Source organism: Fistularia commersonii, chromosome 4 (genome assembly GCF_037954325.1).
Source record: "Fistularia commersonii isolate RoL2024-O1a breed Wild chromosome 4, RoL_Fcom_v1.0, whole genome shotgun sequence".
Lineage (NCBI taxonomy): Eukaryota > Metazoa > Chordata > Actinopteri > Syngnathiformes > Fistulariidae > Fistularia > Fistularia commersonii.
In genome coordinates this window covers 11,832,638-11,848,825 of record NC_141287.1, presented here as the reverse complement: position 1 = coordinate 11,848,825, position 16,188 = coordinate 11,832,638, and the positions used below count along the sequence as shown (strand labels likewise).

Below are 16,188 nucleotides of genomic sequence, written 5' to 3'. Positions count from 1 at the left end.
TTTTGTGAAATGGACTCGTCCCCTCTATACAGTGTTTTTTCTTTAAAGGAGCAGTTCGGAGGAAATTAGCTTCTCTTATTAGGGGAAGTGAGAAATACATGTATTTGGAGAGTTCATTGTGAACATACTGAAAGATTTTTTTTTTGCGTTGTGGGGGTTCATTGAAATCTGTATGGAAATCTACAGATTTAAATTTAAATCACATTTTCAAAACTGACGCAGAGAAGCTTCGTTTTGTGTTCCTGCACGCGATGTTTGCACACTCAGAAGTTTCAGTCATCTTTTTTCTTCTCCTCCTTCAGGAGTCACCCCAGCCACTCACCTGCCTCCATCTAACCCTCATCCCTACACACCAGCCAACTTCACACCCTCTTTCCCTCCATCCCTAAATCTCCTCGCTGGTTCTCCTCCAGAAACTCCCGCCTGGCAGTTCCAACCTCAGCATCCTTCTCTCAAGATCTTCACCGTTCTTCCTCTGTCCATGTCCAAACCACCTCCGTCTGCCTTTATCTCCAGAACATCTATCTTTTGCTGTCCTTTTAGTGACTCATTTCTGATCCTATCCATCCTCTCACCTCCCTTTTCTACACCCTTCCTTTCATGCTGTCTGACACTCTTTTATCACACCTAGTTTCAGACATTTAAATGTTTCCTCCATTTCTGTATTTCATATAACCCTTTCCCCCCCTTTTCTTAATCCTTAGGCTGTTTCTTTTTTCATTTCATTTTCATTCATTTTTTTTTAATCTGGTGATATATATTTTTTCGGATGGGGGCGGCATGGTGGCACCATGGTGACTGCTTCTACCTTGCAGCAAGAAGTTCATACCTCTCTGTCTCCATCCACAATGATCCTCTCCATGTTTGATTGTTTTATTGAATACTGTTCACCAGAAGCAAATTTATATTCCAGTAGGCAATGAAACAGGATTGGCATTTTTTTTTCATTAAGTAAATCAGGATTAGTGATTTGCTGTGTTTGACGTAAGGACCTATTGATTTCAGCTTTGGTAGATCTATGGAGGCATTGAGGAGGTAGCAAACTGATTGAATGTGTGACCAATGAATTCAACTGTTGAGTTGACCCTCTGCCGCATCCAAGTTGATAGGATCTTAATTTCCTCCGATTCTCGTGCAACATCCACCATTTCTTCCGATGTTGTTGACGCCTTTCCGACGTAAGTGTAAAGACAATAACCCTATTCCAGACCGACGAATATTTTCACTCGTTTTTTTTTCAATCAATTTTAAAGTCGACTTGCTCTGAAGGTGCGCCCGAAGCCCGCAGCATTCATTACCTCCAACCTTGAAGTGCACAACCGACCTTCAGTGTCACGGATCATTAAGTGGCAATGACGTGAGCGTTTCAGTATCAATGCGGCGACACAAAGAACACGTGCTGGCGCGTGGTGCATTCATGTGAAAAAGAAGAGGGTTTTGCCACGAGGACTTTCTGCAAAATCCCCATATCGACAGAGGCATGCATGCAAGATCCTCCTGGGGGACCATTTGAAGTTTGTTGTAAACTCACTTAAAGTCAATGCAGACCCGTGAGGCTTTTTTTGAAATGCCGAGCAGCAAAATACCAGAGGTATCTGACAGCAACAACAGTATTATATACTATGTATGTATACATATATATTATATTCACACATTCATTATATGTAACACTTATCCAGAGACAACCATTCACTTGTTCAACCCCATGTCATATAGAGACATACATTCACCCTCTCATTGACATGTCAATTTTTTGAGTTTCCAATTACCCTACTGCATGGTTTTGAATTGTAGTTTGTATATCTATCTATCTATCTATCTATCTATCTATCTATCTATCTATCTATCTATCTATCTATCTATCTATCTATCTATCTATCTATCTATCTATCTATCTATCTATCTATCTATCTATCTATCTATCTATCTATCTATCTATCTCTATCATTGGTATTTACATTGGTAAACCATTGTAATTTGCTCTCTGATACAAAACAAAAGAACTAGTTTTTCTTTCAGGCATAATAATCAGTTGTTTAATTTTCAATTTAAATACTAATTAAAGGAAGAAGGTTGGGAACAAAATGTTTTTTGGGTGGATGTTTCTAACCAATTAGATTATGAATATAGTGAATAAAAACACAGAAAAATAACATTTTTGCACCAGTATTTTCAATGCGCCTGTGGTATCTACAGTCCATTTTTGAAATTTTCTACAGAGCTTCATGTAACCCTTGCTAATTTCGAAACTTGCATCAACTTTTCCGGTCAGTTCTTGCAAATTTAATGAATTTCTTAGTCAATCATAAGAAAGTTCTGATATTAAGTATTTGTGGTCTTTCCCTAGAAAGCTGTTGATTAATTTCTTTCACTTTTTTGTGTGTTTTAAGTCAGGTTAATTCGACAACAGATATTTACAGGTATTTTTCTGAATTGAAGTGATACACACCAAATCAAAATCAACATGGATTTTACAAAATGAAGACAGGGAAGCACTTGCTTTCAGCCCATCTGAGGCCCGGATGCTGCTCCATATGATGCTGACTGTGACAGACGCATGTTAACCCACAAAAATATTCATTACTGCATGTCAGTGATTGAGGTGCAATACACCTTCCCCTCAAAAACATGCATTACACACATGCAGGCACACTTAAGTCGTTGCTTGCCTGTTTCCGTTGAGACAGCATGTAAGCAGTGCTTTATTTTATTTTTTCCCCCACGATGGTCTGATGCACCGACCGGATCACATATATGTGCAAACACACACACATACCCGCACAGCATCCAAACTATAATATAGTTATATATTATATAATAGACTAGCAGTTTTCTGTTTTGAGAGAGGGGCTTGTAAACAAGTGCTTTTTCTGTAAAAATTAATATCAATTTCTGATAAATTCTTACATCTGAAAAAATGTATTTTTTTCAGAGGTTTTGTTCCTCAGTAACTATTCATTTCATTCAGGAATTATTTCAAATTTTATGTACAGATACTTTCTAACGCAGGCCTTCATCAATAACATTATTTCCCTAAGTGGGTTTATTCCTTACACAATGCCGTCAACCCCAACTGTCGTAAAACATGACGTCACCCGACATCACGACAGCTGCGTCGCTTTACGGTCGCGGCTTTCTGTCATAATGTAACAGCTGCCCTTGAATGAAGTAGCCAAACGTGTGAGTATTTCTGCGACAGACGGAAATGTACTAAGTCGTTTTCAGCTGTATTTCAGCCGTTTAAATCCAGCGGGCACAAACAATTCTCAACGTAAGTTAGCGTTAGGTCACACAACTTTACGGTAAAGCTTAGCTAGTCACGTTAGCATTCGACTACGCTAGCAGTACGGGAGAGTGACATGTAACATGCGCACCACTGTGTCCGAAAGCCGAATAACAGTGAAACTAATTTCAGCAAACGCTGAAATGTTATTGGAATTACAAACTGTAAGCCCAAATACACAAACGTAATCGTTTTTTTTTTCTTTTTTATAAAATGAAATTTTCACAATCAGCCCCGTTGACGAGTTCATACGGTGGCCTAGAAGGTCAAACTACTTCTTGTCGCATAACGTCAACATTAGAAAGTCACAAGAAGATGACGAGGAAATTTGAATTCGAAAATTGTACACATGTATTTACAATAATCGAATCAAGGAGGTGTATATTAAATACAAAATCTTTTACATGTACGCGTTGGAAGGAAACTGAATAAATTATAACAAATGTTTACGTTGACGCTGTGAGAATATGCACGACTGAATTTATCACACACTGATTTGCAATTATTGTGCCAGGACTTTTTGTTGCATGAGTAGCATGAGTGTTGCGAAGGTTTGTGGACGCAAGCGAATCTTGTGGCATGTGTGAACAATGTTTCTAATGTTGTAACTATGTTACAGATACCACTTTACTGAATCCGGGGAAGTAGAGGACACATAAGAAACCAACAACCATGGCGTCACGTTTCCTGAGGTATTCAGTGCTTCTTCAGAAGTATCGGACGCCGTTGCTCATCGCAAGCTGCGGCGGCGTTTTCACCGCCAATATGTTTTACCACATCTTCCCTGACGCGTCGTACCGGCAGCTCTACCAGGCCTGGCACAAGGGGGAGCCGGTGGTGCTCTCCGAGAAGCTGCAGCAAGTCTTCCAGGAGGTACGCTCAAGTTCAGTTTATTTATCAGATGTAAAATTGAATTGTCATGCCTTTTGGAAAGGCGATAAAACACGAGGAGGAAGTTGCGGTTCCAAATGGACCAGCATGAAAAATGAGATTGTACGCTGTAAAGTCATCACAACGCTATATACTCTCATTAAATATTCTGAAATGATAATAATAAATATGTTTATAGAGCACTTTTCATGTAGGTGCTGTATAAGAGAGAAATAGTGATGGTATATGTCTCTATTTGACCTGTCAATCAGAGAGATGGAGTGAATGGTTTCATGCCTATATGACTTTTGGATGAAAGAATGAATGGTTCTATGTGTCCACATGATGTGTTCTTGAGTGAGTGACGAATGGTTGTATGTTTATGTCACGTGAACGGTTGTATGTCTCTAAATGTTGCTGTTTTCATCCCAAGGTATTGGAGGACTATGGTATCAGATCGCCAAAGAACTTCTCTGCCTTCGCGTCCTTCGGGTTTCACCCGGTGGGGGCCGGTGTACCGTGGCTCCCCGCCGGCGCCCAAATCGGCCTGCCGGCAAACTTCAACAGCACGGCAGACGACCCGGGCGGAATCACCAACCGCACCATTTTCATTAATGGCAAGACGGTGGAGTGGGACAGCGAGCTTGGCGCCTCCCTGAAGGAGTCGCTGGTGTTTTCCCCCGAGGCCCAGAGGTTTGCCGTAGCACGGGAGGTAGCCCGGCTGCAGTCCGGCGGGCCCGTCCTGGGCGCTGCTGTGACACCGCTGTGCCTGGCCGGCGTCTGGGTTTACAGCGTGGCACTGAAGCAGGTGTTTTCGCTTCACACCGGGCCTGCCTTGTTCCGTGGCATCGCGAACGTGGTGGCGCTGGGGCTAGGAACCGTGTCCTATTTCCTCAGCACGGACGCTGTCAGCCAGTGGGTGGACTACAGCTCCGACCGACGGGCGGCCGGGCTGTCCCGTGATTATGCCAGGGGCGGTGTGGAATTCTACGACAAGATATTGTCCAGAAACAGAACCCTGCGCTCGCTCATGGGCCAAAAAGGAGAGAGGATGTACGCGCCCAGCGGTAATCTGTTCCCGGCAAATATCCTTCAGCTGAAACACACGCCGTACACCGCCAGGAGGGAGGGCATCCTCTCTCTGCTAAGGAAGCAGGAAGTCTGAGGAGACACGTGTGTCATCATCAGTGATGGCTTGGAGTCCCAGCCAGGGGGCCTGGGTGGGCCTGAGGCCCCGCCAGCTGTGGCTGTGGGATGACCATTTCAGGTGAATGCAGATAAAAACGAGCAGAGTGCTTTCCAACAATAATGGAAACAGTGTTGAACCTGGCGAGCTGTCACTACGACAACAAGAAGGGTCCCGTCTGCAACGTTGTTTCAAGACACTTATTCCAAACGTGTCCATGATGTCCAATAAAAAGGAGCTAGCCAGGCTTCTACGGGGACAATTTACACACAGATGCTGTTTGGTGTTTTTCATCTCAGGGTCATATTAGTGATGCTGGGTGTGTGTGTGTGTGTGTGTGTGCGCATGCGTGTGTGCGTGCGGCATTTCCATGATTTGAGATGCGTGATTTTTACCAGCAGAAGTAAGGCAGTTCTATGTTGTTCTGTGACTAAAACTGGAAAACAAACACTGGTTTTGTAAAACTAGTTGGTTAAATAAACAGCTTTTATATCACACCAGCCACCTCCATACCCTCATTCCCTCCATCCATAAATCTCCTCTCTGATCTTCCCCTCCGGCTGTTCCCAATCTCAGTGTCCTTCTACCTAGATCTCCACCATCCCTCCTCTGTCCGTGTCCAAACCATTTCAGTCTTGAGTTTATCTCCAAAATATCCAACAATGGACTCATTCCCAATTCTATCCATCCTCCTCACTCCCAAAGTGGACTTCCACATCTTCCCTTCTGATACCTCAGGCTTTGCCTCCTGTCTTTTCCTCAATACCACTGTCTTTAAACCAGACAGCATCTTCTATACCATCCTGCTGTTTTATCACACCTGGCACTTATCTCCACCCAATCCAACCTGCTTGGACATGTTTCTCCACACCCTCCATTGCTCTTGACTATCGACTATAGGTACTTAAAATCCTCCACCTTCTTTATCTCCAGTCCTTGTAGCCTCAATGCTCCACCCCAACATACTTGTCTGCCACTCCAGACTTCCTCATACAACCGCAGTCCCTCCGTCTGCACCCTGTCGTATGCTTTTTCCAGATCTACAAAGGTGCAGTGCAGCTCCCCCTGATCTTCTGTTCTCCTTGTCAACATTCTCCAAAGAAAAACTACACCTGGAGTACTCTTTCTTGGCTTAGAACAATTTTTTTATGGTGGATAAATATGGCATTATGTCACAATGATCCATGAAGTAACTAGAGGAAGGATAGCAATGTGGTACTTTTGTATACAATGAGACGGTGCCTGTGTATTTGCTACGTCTGTGTGCTTCTCCGACGACAGAGTTATGGTTAAAGAGAGGAAAAGCTACCTGATGTGCCATCGGATGTTTGACCCCCCCTCCCCCCATGAGTTCGATGCTAATCATCTCGGCATCCACCTCCTCCCCTGGCGCAGGGACTCGACGGTGCTGCGGGCCGCTGGAGGTCGTCCGTCTGCATATTAACAAGCTCCAGATACGGGTTTTTAATCACATCTCCGGTTCCCGTGCCCCGAAGACCCAAACCAAATATAGCAGCTCTTAATTAATGATGCGCAGGGCCGTCCTTTCCACGCCGCCGTGCGCAGGCAGACGGCGTTGATCGGCAGCACCGCTTCGGCCCCCAAGGAGCCGGAGACAGGATGAGACTTGTACCCCCATCCACCGTTGGGTGACGTTAACCTCAGGGAGACAGGAACGGCCAAGTGGGTAAACAAAAGAACACAGTGGACTTAAGGAGAATAAATATCGCCATTTGAAGACATCATTTGTTACATAATTTGATACAAGTGTACTATCTGCTTATAATCATTACATGTCAGCTACACAAATAATTGTCTCCAACCCTGACCACCGGTCATTTGATTTGCATTTCAGAGAGAAAAGTATAAATATATGAAAATACTTTCAAAGATATACCATCATTTGTGTTAGAAATATATAATTTAAAATGATAATTTCCCAATAATTCTAATTTATACAAGATATAAATTTTATAACATATTTTATTTGGCTTTTTTTAGGTGGTGACATTTTTGTTCTAGATTATGTTCCTGGCAGTTTTTATGATTTTATTTAATTTTTTTTAAAGATGTAATTACCAGGGTCAAAAAAGGGGTACTATACCATTATCTGTCAACCATCTATTCTTTATTATATATTTTTTTAGATCCACAATATGATGTCATAATTTCATAACACATGATAGACATATACTTTATATGGAAAGATAGATCTTCCTTTTTTTTCCTGGATTAAATAATCCTTCTAAAACATAATGTCACGGCTGAATAATGTGAGACATTTCAGCATTTATTTTTGAACCTTTCAGTTTTGTTTCCGCATCCCATTTATTTTTTAGATTTAATACAGTTTGGGTCAGGTGAGGAAACATGTGCGAGCAGGTTGGAACAGAGAAAACTGTTTGGCAATAAAATATTATCAGAAAGGCGTAGAAGATGAATGGAAATGTGTTGACATTCTCTTTGGGGGTGAGGAGGAGAGATGGGACCAGAATTGGGTCCATCCAAGGGACGGAACATGTTAGATGTTTTGATGATTAAGGAGGAATGGTGAAGGTCCTTGTAGAAGGATGCTAAGGTTGGAACGGCCAAGCAGGAGGTTCCAGAGGAGAAGATTTATACTGTAGATGGAATGAAAGGACAGAGGGTTAGTTGGTGTGAGCGTAGACGGTTAGATGGAAGAAGATGACCCTGAAGAGGATGAGTAATTCAACCCACACTGGATATGAAAGGATGAAGTTGTGTGTAAGCATAATGGAAAAAAAGGAAGCAGACTGTCGCGGTGTCTGGACTTGAATGTCTTCACTTCATGACTGAAGAAGCCTCACAGATGAGGGGCGAAACGTCTTCAAGTGAAGAAATTCAAATCTCTGTCTGTGGAGGTACTCAGTTATCCAAGTCATAGAGAATTCTTGTTGAAATCTTCTTGTGGATACCAGACTTGAATTTCTTCACTTGAAGATGTTTCACCCCTCATCCGAGGGGCTTTTTCAGTTCAAGTTCAGTTCAAGTCATCGCTGCGACAAGAATTCTCCATGACTTGGATGACTGAGAACCTCCAAAGGCACGAAGCAGACTCCATTTTCAGATTGACACTGTGATTCCCTCGATGACAGACTTGCTTCTGGACACACATCGTAACAACAGCAGCACTGTGCTGGCAGTCCTCTCCTCATCATCCACTTTATGCGCTGTTTCATGGGGATGCCCCTCCGAGCACAAGCGGCCCATTGTCTGCCGACAGCTCTCTCTTCTGCTTTTGTGCCACATGAGGTCAGTACAGCCCGCATTAATGCTCACACACACACACACACACACACACTGGCCCCCACTCCATCCTCCCCCACTGGCATGAATGGTGAGGCCGAACGGTGTGAATGGACAGGCCTGGACCTTCAGGGATCGATGAGCTTGTGATGCTCAAAAAACGGTGCAGAGAAAAAGCATCTATGCAGAATATTTGCACTAAAGGATATTTGAGAAAGGACCTGGAAACTTTTGGTGTGACCTAAAAATGAAAAAAAATAAAAAGTGTATTGAAAAGGAGATGATAGGAAAGGAAGCAAATGAAAGTAAATAGTTCCCCAAAAAACATTAAAAAGTAAAAGTAAATTCAAATAATGTATATTTTGAGAGAGATTAAGGAACATCAGTGAAAGGGTAACTAAAAGCAAATTAAATACAGGTATGTGTGAATTATCAGGAAGAAAAAAAAAAAAATATATATATATAATTTATTTGACTGCATTTTAAAGATTTATTGCCAGTTTTTTTCACTACCAATATTGTTTATTAACACCCATTCTCCATCCAGCTGGTTGTTGAATCAAAAATATGGCATGGTGCAGACTTGCTCGTGTGTGTGTGTGCATATATGCATATATGTATATATGCACACTTTTCACGCCTTTTATGTGAATAATATTAAATGACGCAACACCATTTAAAACATTTTAATAGTATGCCAAGCAGCACCCATAAAACACATGTGCACAGTTATCATAATAAACCTCTAAATGATAAGCATGCCAAAAATGCATACTAAATTACCATACATCACAATATGTAAATTGAAAATCACACTACATATCAACAACAACACCCTAACAGACATATGTGACCTCCATCATGACACATTGAGTTAGCGTGTATAAAACTTAACCTGTTTTTTTTTTAACTTTTTTATATCTGTGATAAACTCACTATCGTTCATTCCTTATATATCCCCCTTATCCTACAATCGGGTGCATGGAAGGGGGCTGGAGCCTATCCCAACCATCACTGGGTGAGAGTCACCGAGCCACAACATGCAACCATTCACTCTCTCTTTCACACGTCTGGGCAATTTAGGGTCTCCAATGAGTTTCCTGCTTGTTTTTGGACTGTGGGAGGAAACCGCAGAGGGAGAGGCGGCGGGGGGGGGGTTAGCATGGAGACTCCGCACAGAAAGCCGCCCCCTGTTAAAATCCAACCAGGGACCAGTTGCAGATCTTGTTGCTAGGTGGTGGAAAGGGTAACCACTGTGCCACTATTACATCAGTCCATCCATTGTCTAACGCTTATCCTGCACTTGAGGACGTGGGCTTTGCTGGAGCCTGCTCGGGCTGTCATTGGGCGAGAGGCGGGGTTCACCCTGGACCAGTTGCTGGTCAATCGCAGGGCCACATTTTTCCCCCGATTTTTCCAATTCTGTATGTTTTTGGACTGTGAAGAAACTGGAGACTGCGCAAGAAAACCCTCGTAGACATGGGGAGAACATGCAAACTCCGCACAGAAAGGGCTCGCAGAGGGAATCACACCGGGGGCCCTTTGTACTGCACCACCATTCCAGCGATACATAAATAATATGCAAAAGATCAGAAGTGTTTTCTTCTTATCGTGGTAACGGGACTTGAATTTCTTCACCGGAAGACTTTTCACCCTTCATCTGGGAGAATTCTTCAATTCTAATGACCTGTGGGGAGTTTCAGAATGTATAGTAAATAATATTTTATGATGTTGTATTCGTAAACTCCCCACGGGGCATTAGAACTGAAGAAGCCTCTCGGATGAGGAGTGAAATGTCGGTGAAGAAATTCAAGTCCAGCCGCCATAACATTTTTAATTGTCATAGTGCAAACACAATGTAATTTTTCAGTGAGAGCTCGGATTCTAAAAAGAAGCTATATCCATTGTGTATAGACACGATATATGAGAATGAGAACAACTTTATTTATCCCGAAGGAAATTGTTGTGCCAGAGTTTCAAGCTAAAACATAACAGTAATAACATAACAGTAATAGATAAGTAGGAAGGAGGAAGAATAAGAAATACAATGAAATATAAATTGCCTTAACTGTTTTAAGGTCTTAACTACAAAGATCTGAAGATTCCCTGCGGCTGAGGGAAGAGGAATTAAAAACTCTGATAGCTGATGCAGTATGGTATGAATAGCATATACAAATTGGAATGGTTTATACATTTAGCAGCAGGAAGGGTGACATGAATATGACTCTGGTTTAAATTGCAGCTTAGTGCAAGGATGTGGTGGGTGTGAGATTGTCTCTGTGGGGTTGGAAGATGGATGGAGCGGTAGAAGACATGAAGATTTCGATGATAATTCACCATGACCTGGATGACTGGATGACACTGCAAGGGGCAAACAAAACAAGGTTAAAAGCCACCATCAATTGTGATTATAGTCCTCCTTTCTCTTGGTGGCTGGATGTTGCAGTGACCTCCTCCTCGTCCCACCTGTGAGGGAGTGACAGCTGACGGCAGCGTCCCCTGCTCGGCTGGGGGAGGAGGAGAAGGAAGAGGAGGGTGCGCTCAGAAACAAACAGCGCGCCTCCCGCTCGGCCTTAAGCCCCGCCTCTAAGCCCCGCCCCTGCGCGCTCTGGTTCTGCGCCATTACGTCGCTCGGCGAAACGCCGCTGCGCTGCGAAGGCAGATCGAGGCAGCTGCTGCAGTGGAACTATGGACGGCTGACAACAGCGAGCAGCCGCACGACCACGACCGCTCTCCCCCTCTCCGCTCCGGACTCTCCACTCGCAACAACCCCGTTTCCTTTTATTTCTTTTTCTTACTATCCCTCCCCCCTCCGCTCCTTTTCCTCGCACAAGTGGGATTATATTTCACGTCCTCCCGTCCCGCAGTGACTGAACGCCGCGGTGTCTAGCCAATGGTTACCGCGGGGGCTCCTGCTCTGTGGATTACCCGTCGCCACCGAGGCAGTCGCACGGTCGTGCCCGGAGGAGGCCCCGCTCTGCTGGATGGATGTGTGTAAGGCAGCGGCGGACCCCGAGTGCTGATGAACGCCGTAAGAATGACGCCTGGCTTTCATCGGCAGCCGCTGAACTGATCTCGAATGTTTGGGCTACGTCGCCCCCGACGCCCACCGTTTTCTTAAAACAGCAAAAAAAGTATATTCCTTAAAAACTGGACGCCCCTGGAGCAGTTTATGACGGTAAGAGAGGCGCTCACCGGCGGGCTAACCTTTTCCCCCCCTCCACGGCCAGCTGACGTTAGCTAGCTGGCTAGCGAGCTAGCTAGCCCGCCGCTGTCACTTTAATCCAAGTTGCGCCCCGCACTGCTAAAACGGCACTCATTGCGAAATAACACCGGGGGGCGGGGGGGTAACGCCGCTTCGAATGGCCTATTTTTTAATCGTTTTGGAATCAGATAACGCGTATTGAGTACACGGGCATGCGCTCGAATGCGAGAAAATAAAAAAAAAAAAATGAAGTAAAATCCGCCCCTCCCCTCCGGTGTACATTTCATTCATTAAGCTTAACAAGCCGCGGCTGTGTAGCTTCGGTTGTTTGCTAACGCTAGCCGCCGCTTAGCCCATTCAATCCCCCCGCACTTCACTTCACGACGCTGCCAAACAGTTGCTAATCTATTGTGCGCAGCCTCCCCCCCCTCTTTCCCCACCCGAGCCTCCTCTTCCACCCTCTTCCATTCGCGAAACTTCCCCGAGTTAACGCATCAGAGCTCATTCATTGTTGTGTTACAGAGTACAATAACCCCCCCTCCTCTTTTTTAATAATGACAGCCCGGTTGTTGGTGAATGGAGCCAGCACCGTGGCCGCTATCTCGGCTCCAAACATGGCTCTCCCCTATTATTATGACTGATAGCTGATCGATTCCACCCCTATCCCCCCCTTTCTTTTCAAGTGTTTCGGTTTATCTTTTGATGAATACAACTCGTGCGGACACCCCCACCCCCTTGCATGTTTTCTATTTACACACAATTTCTGCAGACGGATCTCTCTTGCCATGCAAGTGAGCTGTCACGGAGACGAGGCCCGCTGTGGTCTCCCATCGATGCCAGGCGGCCCCCCCTTCTTGTCAGCGATGGAAGTGAGCTTCTGCTGGCGATGAGGCGTCCTCCTTTTTTTTTCTCCTCCTCCTCCTCCTCCCTCTTCCTCTTCTCTTCTCCTCGATGACGTAATCCTCCACCATCCGTGCCACATCTTTTGGGTCGCAGTCGGTTTCCTCCAGTGCCTGCCTCTGCTGATATGATGTGCGTGCTGCTTTGCACTGTTTTTTTTTTTGTTTTTTTTTTGCTCATCCTCTTTCTCCCTTGCCATTTTTTTTTCTCCCCCTCCACCCCCCCAACCATGCTGTGCTCGAAGCTGCAAACTAATGAGAGGCCGATCGTGGGTTGGTTCACTGCAGCCCACGAACGGGGGCTTTTTGAATGGGGGGAATTTCAGGTTGTTGTGAATGAAATAGCGTTGCGTCGTGAGAATATCTCTTGGGGTCGCGTTTAGATCGGCAAAATGCAGCCTTTCTCTGAATATATGCAAGTCCTTTCCGTTAAGAAGTTGAACTGCTCCACTCGAGAATGCTCCAGCTCAGGTTGCATAGTCCCTGCTGCAACCCCAGGTCCCTGTTCAAGGAACAAGGAGAACTTTCCTCGCCTTGTAACCACTGTACAAGGCTGTGCGATGTTACGTACACGGCCACATTTTGCAGAAATATTTTCCCGCAATTGTGTTGTGCCTCTTGATTCTTGGACATTTAAGGAAGTGTGCAGATAATACAGTCGTGAACATGGGAGCAGCGCCTTCGTGCTGAAATGTTTCATGTGAAAGGTTTTTTTTTTTTTCTTTTGCGCCAACCTACTCATCGTGCTTTGTCTGCTGAGAATTAGTTGTCAGTAATGTTGAATTTGCACATCCAAGATTAACATTAGTTCAGCCCCGCCAGTAGTGAAGAGGATGAATTCATGTGTCTGACTCATGTTCCAGAGGTCACTAGTGATGACCTCAGGTGTAACTAGAACACCTCAGATCATTTTGTCACCTTGATCTACAGACTTTGGGTGAACTGAGGACTGTGCTTCCTTTTTTTTCTTGTGCCTTTTAACAATCAAACCTTTTCCTCTGAGGATTCGTATTTCATATGTCTGTGTAGTCCACTACAATTGGGACCTCAAGGGGCTTCATTCCCATGGCAACAGTCAACCTACTGTGCCCTCTTTCACCCGGGGGTCCAGTTCAACTCATTAGATATTGCATTCCTTTTTTCTGTATCGCGGCACAGGTTTTCCCCTTCTGTTTTTTAATCATAGTTTTTCAAGCCAGGCTGCACTCAACGCTTAACAGCAACTTGTGTCGCAGACAAAAAGCAAAGCTCGTGACCTCAACTTACCCGGCCATTGTGGTAAAGGGGTTTGTTGACTTGTACAGGAGGGGAAGCTACAGGAGCACAAACACCCTCCTGCTGTTAATTGGCTGAAATAGTGCTGAGACTCAGTGTGAGTCACTTTTGTGTATGAACATAGACAGTGTGGATATATGAACGCGGGCTGGGTAGTCAACCTGTGCTTAATATCTCACGGGTGTTATTTTTTCAACTTGTGCCAGGTTGACAGTTTATGGACACGGGTAATAGTCAAAATTTGTTTTTAAAGCAGTAAAGAAACACATCAGCAGTAACTATCTGCATAAACTAGCTTAAAACCAGAAACTATGTGAGAGTCAGGACTAAAACCTTGAGAGAAAATGGTGAATGATGTGCAGCCATTGAATTAAGATCAGAGTCAGCGGATTTTTCCCCGCTTTGTTTCTGTCTGTTGAATCTCCAAGCCATCCCCGATATAACGTCTATATTCATGTTTACTAATGGGCTATTAGAAATCAAACCATATTTTGCGCTGCACGTGCACCAATGTCCAACTCCCCATGAGTACTGAGAAGGCATGTATGGGGCTCAGATGGGTCGCTTCATGTTTAAAGGAAAAGAAACAGTCCTATTTTAGACTGGTGTTGAGACCCCGTGCTCCCCAAGTGCCCTCCTCTCAGTGGGCTTACATAATCCCGAGATGAAATGTAAGTGCCCTCCCGACTGTCCATAAACCCGCGGAACTTCTGTGGTTTTAAGGGGAGATGAACCCAGCTGGTGAAGTTTAAATTGCCTCTGGTAATGGCCCCGCTTGAACCTGCCGTCCCCGTGGCAGCGTGCAACGCAGGTATGACGAAGAAGAGTAATGAGGAGAGGAAGGGGGAGGTGGGTTGTACGGGGGTTGAAGAGTTAGCGAGAAGAGGGGTCACAGGTGTGGCGGAAGCAAGAGGGGGAAATTGCACCTGCCTCCATGGGGCAGCGGCGTTGCTGGAGGAAGTTAAGGCCCTCTCATCTAATCCCAAGGTGAGGTATGATGCAGGAGGAAAGTAAAGAGGAACTTCATCTCCAATTTTTTCAGCAGTAGAATCTTGTTTTCTGCCACTTTTTCTGGGACATTACCATTCACGGTCTATATTTTGACGCAAATCTGGTGATTTTCCCCCCAAAAAAAACCATCATCCTGATTATGTAAATCTCATGGTCAATATGGCTTTGTCTGATATGTTGTTGTAATAAAATATTGATTCAAGGTCTTATTTATCTCTAAATACTACACTGCATTGTGGTTATTTTCCACCTGTGTTGATATTCTGACCCAAAGGTTTCGGGACTGTGATCGGACTGTTAATAAAAGGAAACATCTTCGCTCATGTATTTGGAGTTATGGTTGTATTGTGTGTGTGTGTGTCTGTCTGGTGGGGGTCTCCCTCCCTCATTTAGTCATGCATGTTGTAACACAATTAAGACGGCAGCCCCAGACTCTCGGATGTTGTTTGATTAGTATTAGAAAGAATTTTCCAGCCAATACTTTTTAGCTCGGAGCAGCAACACATTTGTCACAATGCTTGTTTCACTGCAGAAGCAACAGGTTTGATGGAATGTAGGAGAGCGGGTGCAAAAGTCTGAGGGATTCCTGGTTTATCGTACCAGTGGAGTTTTCTGCATGGCTTCTATCTGTTCTGATAGGTTTGGTGATTCTTACCCTGACAAAACGCTTCGGAAGACAAAGAATGTGGAAGGTTTGCAGGCGTGAGGGTCTGTTTCATACAGGAAGTTGTTTCTAAGTAGGTCTTTTGCAGGCGGAAGCCCGTGGGTGAAACAATATCTTGCTCTGCATGTAAGGGAACATAATGGTGCAGTCCTGCCATCAAACCTAATCATCCAGTTGGATGTTGTCTTTTTGGGCCAAAGGGCTTATTATTCAGAGTTGTTTTCCTGCTTCCTGACGCACGTGTACTTTTTCATTCTCTCACGCTCACTTCCTCCTCATGTCTCATGGCCACATATTATAGATTGATATAGTTCCTCTCTGCAAAATGTATTCAAAAGCCACAATAGTCAACTTCTCCTTTTGCAGAATGGAGTGATTACTGTGTTTCCAAGCTTTGAGTGACATTTGAATGACACAAGAGAAAGAGTTTCATCTCTTGAGACTTGTTGGATAGTCTGTCTCAACTAGCTGCCCTTTATGTCACTTTCCTGCCAGAAAGGCTGTTATTTTATTGTCAGAAATATGCCA

At 44.3% G+C, this 16,188-nt stretch overlaps 2 protein-coding genes across 4 annotated transcripts in view; both read left to right on the top strand.

Moving 5' to 3' along the window:
* Positions 1 to 3,084: 3,084 nt before the first annotated feature.
* Positions 3,085 to 5,836, top strand: tmem177 (transmembrane protein 177). 2 transcript variants are annotated; one of them, XM_086145304.1, is made up of 3 exons: positions 3,085 to 3,180; positions 3,903 to 4,156; positions 4,587 to 5,836. In XM_086145304.1, exons 2-3 carry the CDS (start codon positions 3,956 to 3,958, stop codon positions 5,316 to 5,318), a joined length of 933 nt encoding a protein of 310 aa, XP_086001430.1. In that variant the 5' UTR covers positions 3,085 to 3,180; positions 3,903 to 3,955; the 3' UTR covers positions 5,319 to 5,836. The 2 variants fall into 2 exon arrangements, with proteins under 2 accessions (XP_086001430.1, XP_086001431.1); XM_086145305.1 differs by having other exon boundaries at positions 3,141 to 3,271.
* A 5,409-nt stretch (positions 5,837 to 11,245) lies between these two features.
* The window catches only part of ptpn4a (protein tyrosine phosphatase non-receptor type 4a), a 74,355-nt gene continuing 69,412 nt past the window's right edge, over positions 11,246 to 16,188 (top strand). For both annotated transcript variants that reach the window (XM_086145307.1, XM_086145306.1), the window contains exon 1: positions 11,246 to 11,784. The gene's annotated coding sequence lies outside the window, so the exon portion shown is untranslated. The remainder of the gene's footprint in view (positions 11,785 to 16,188) is intronic.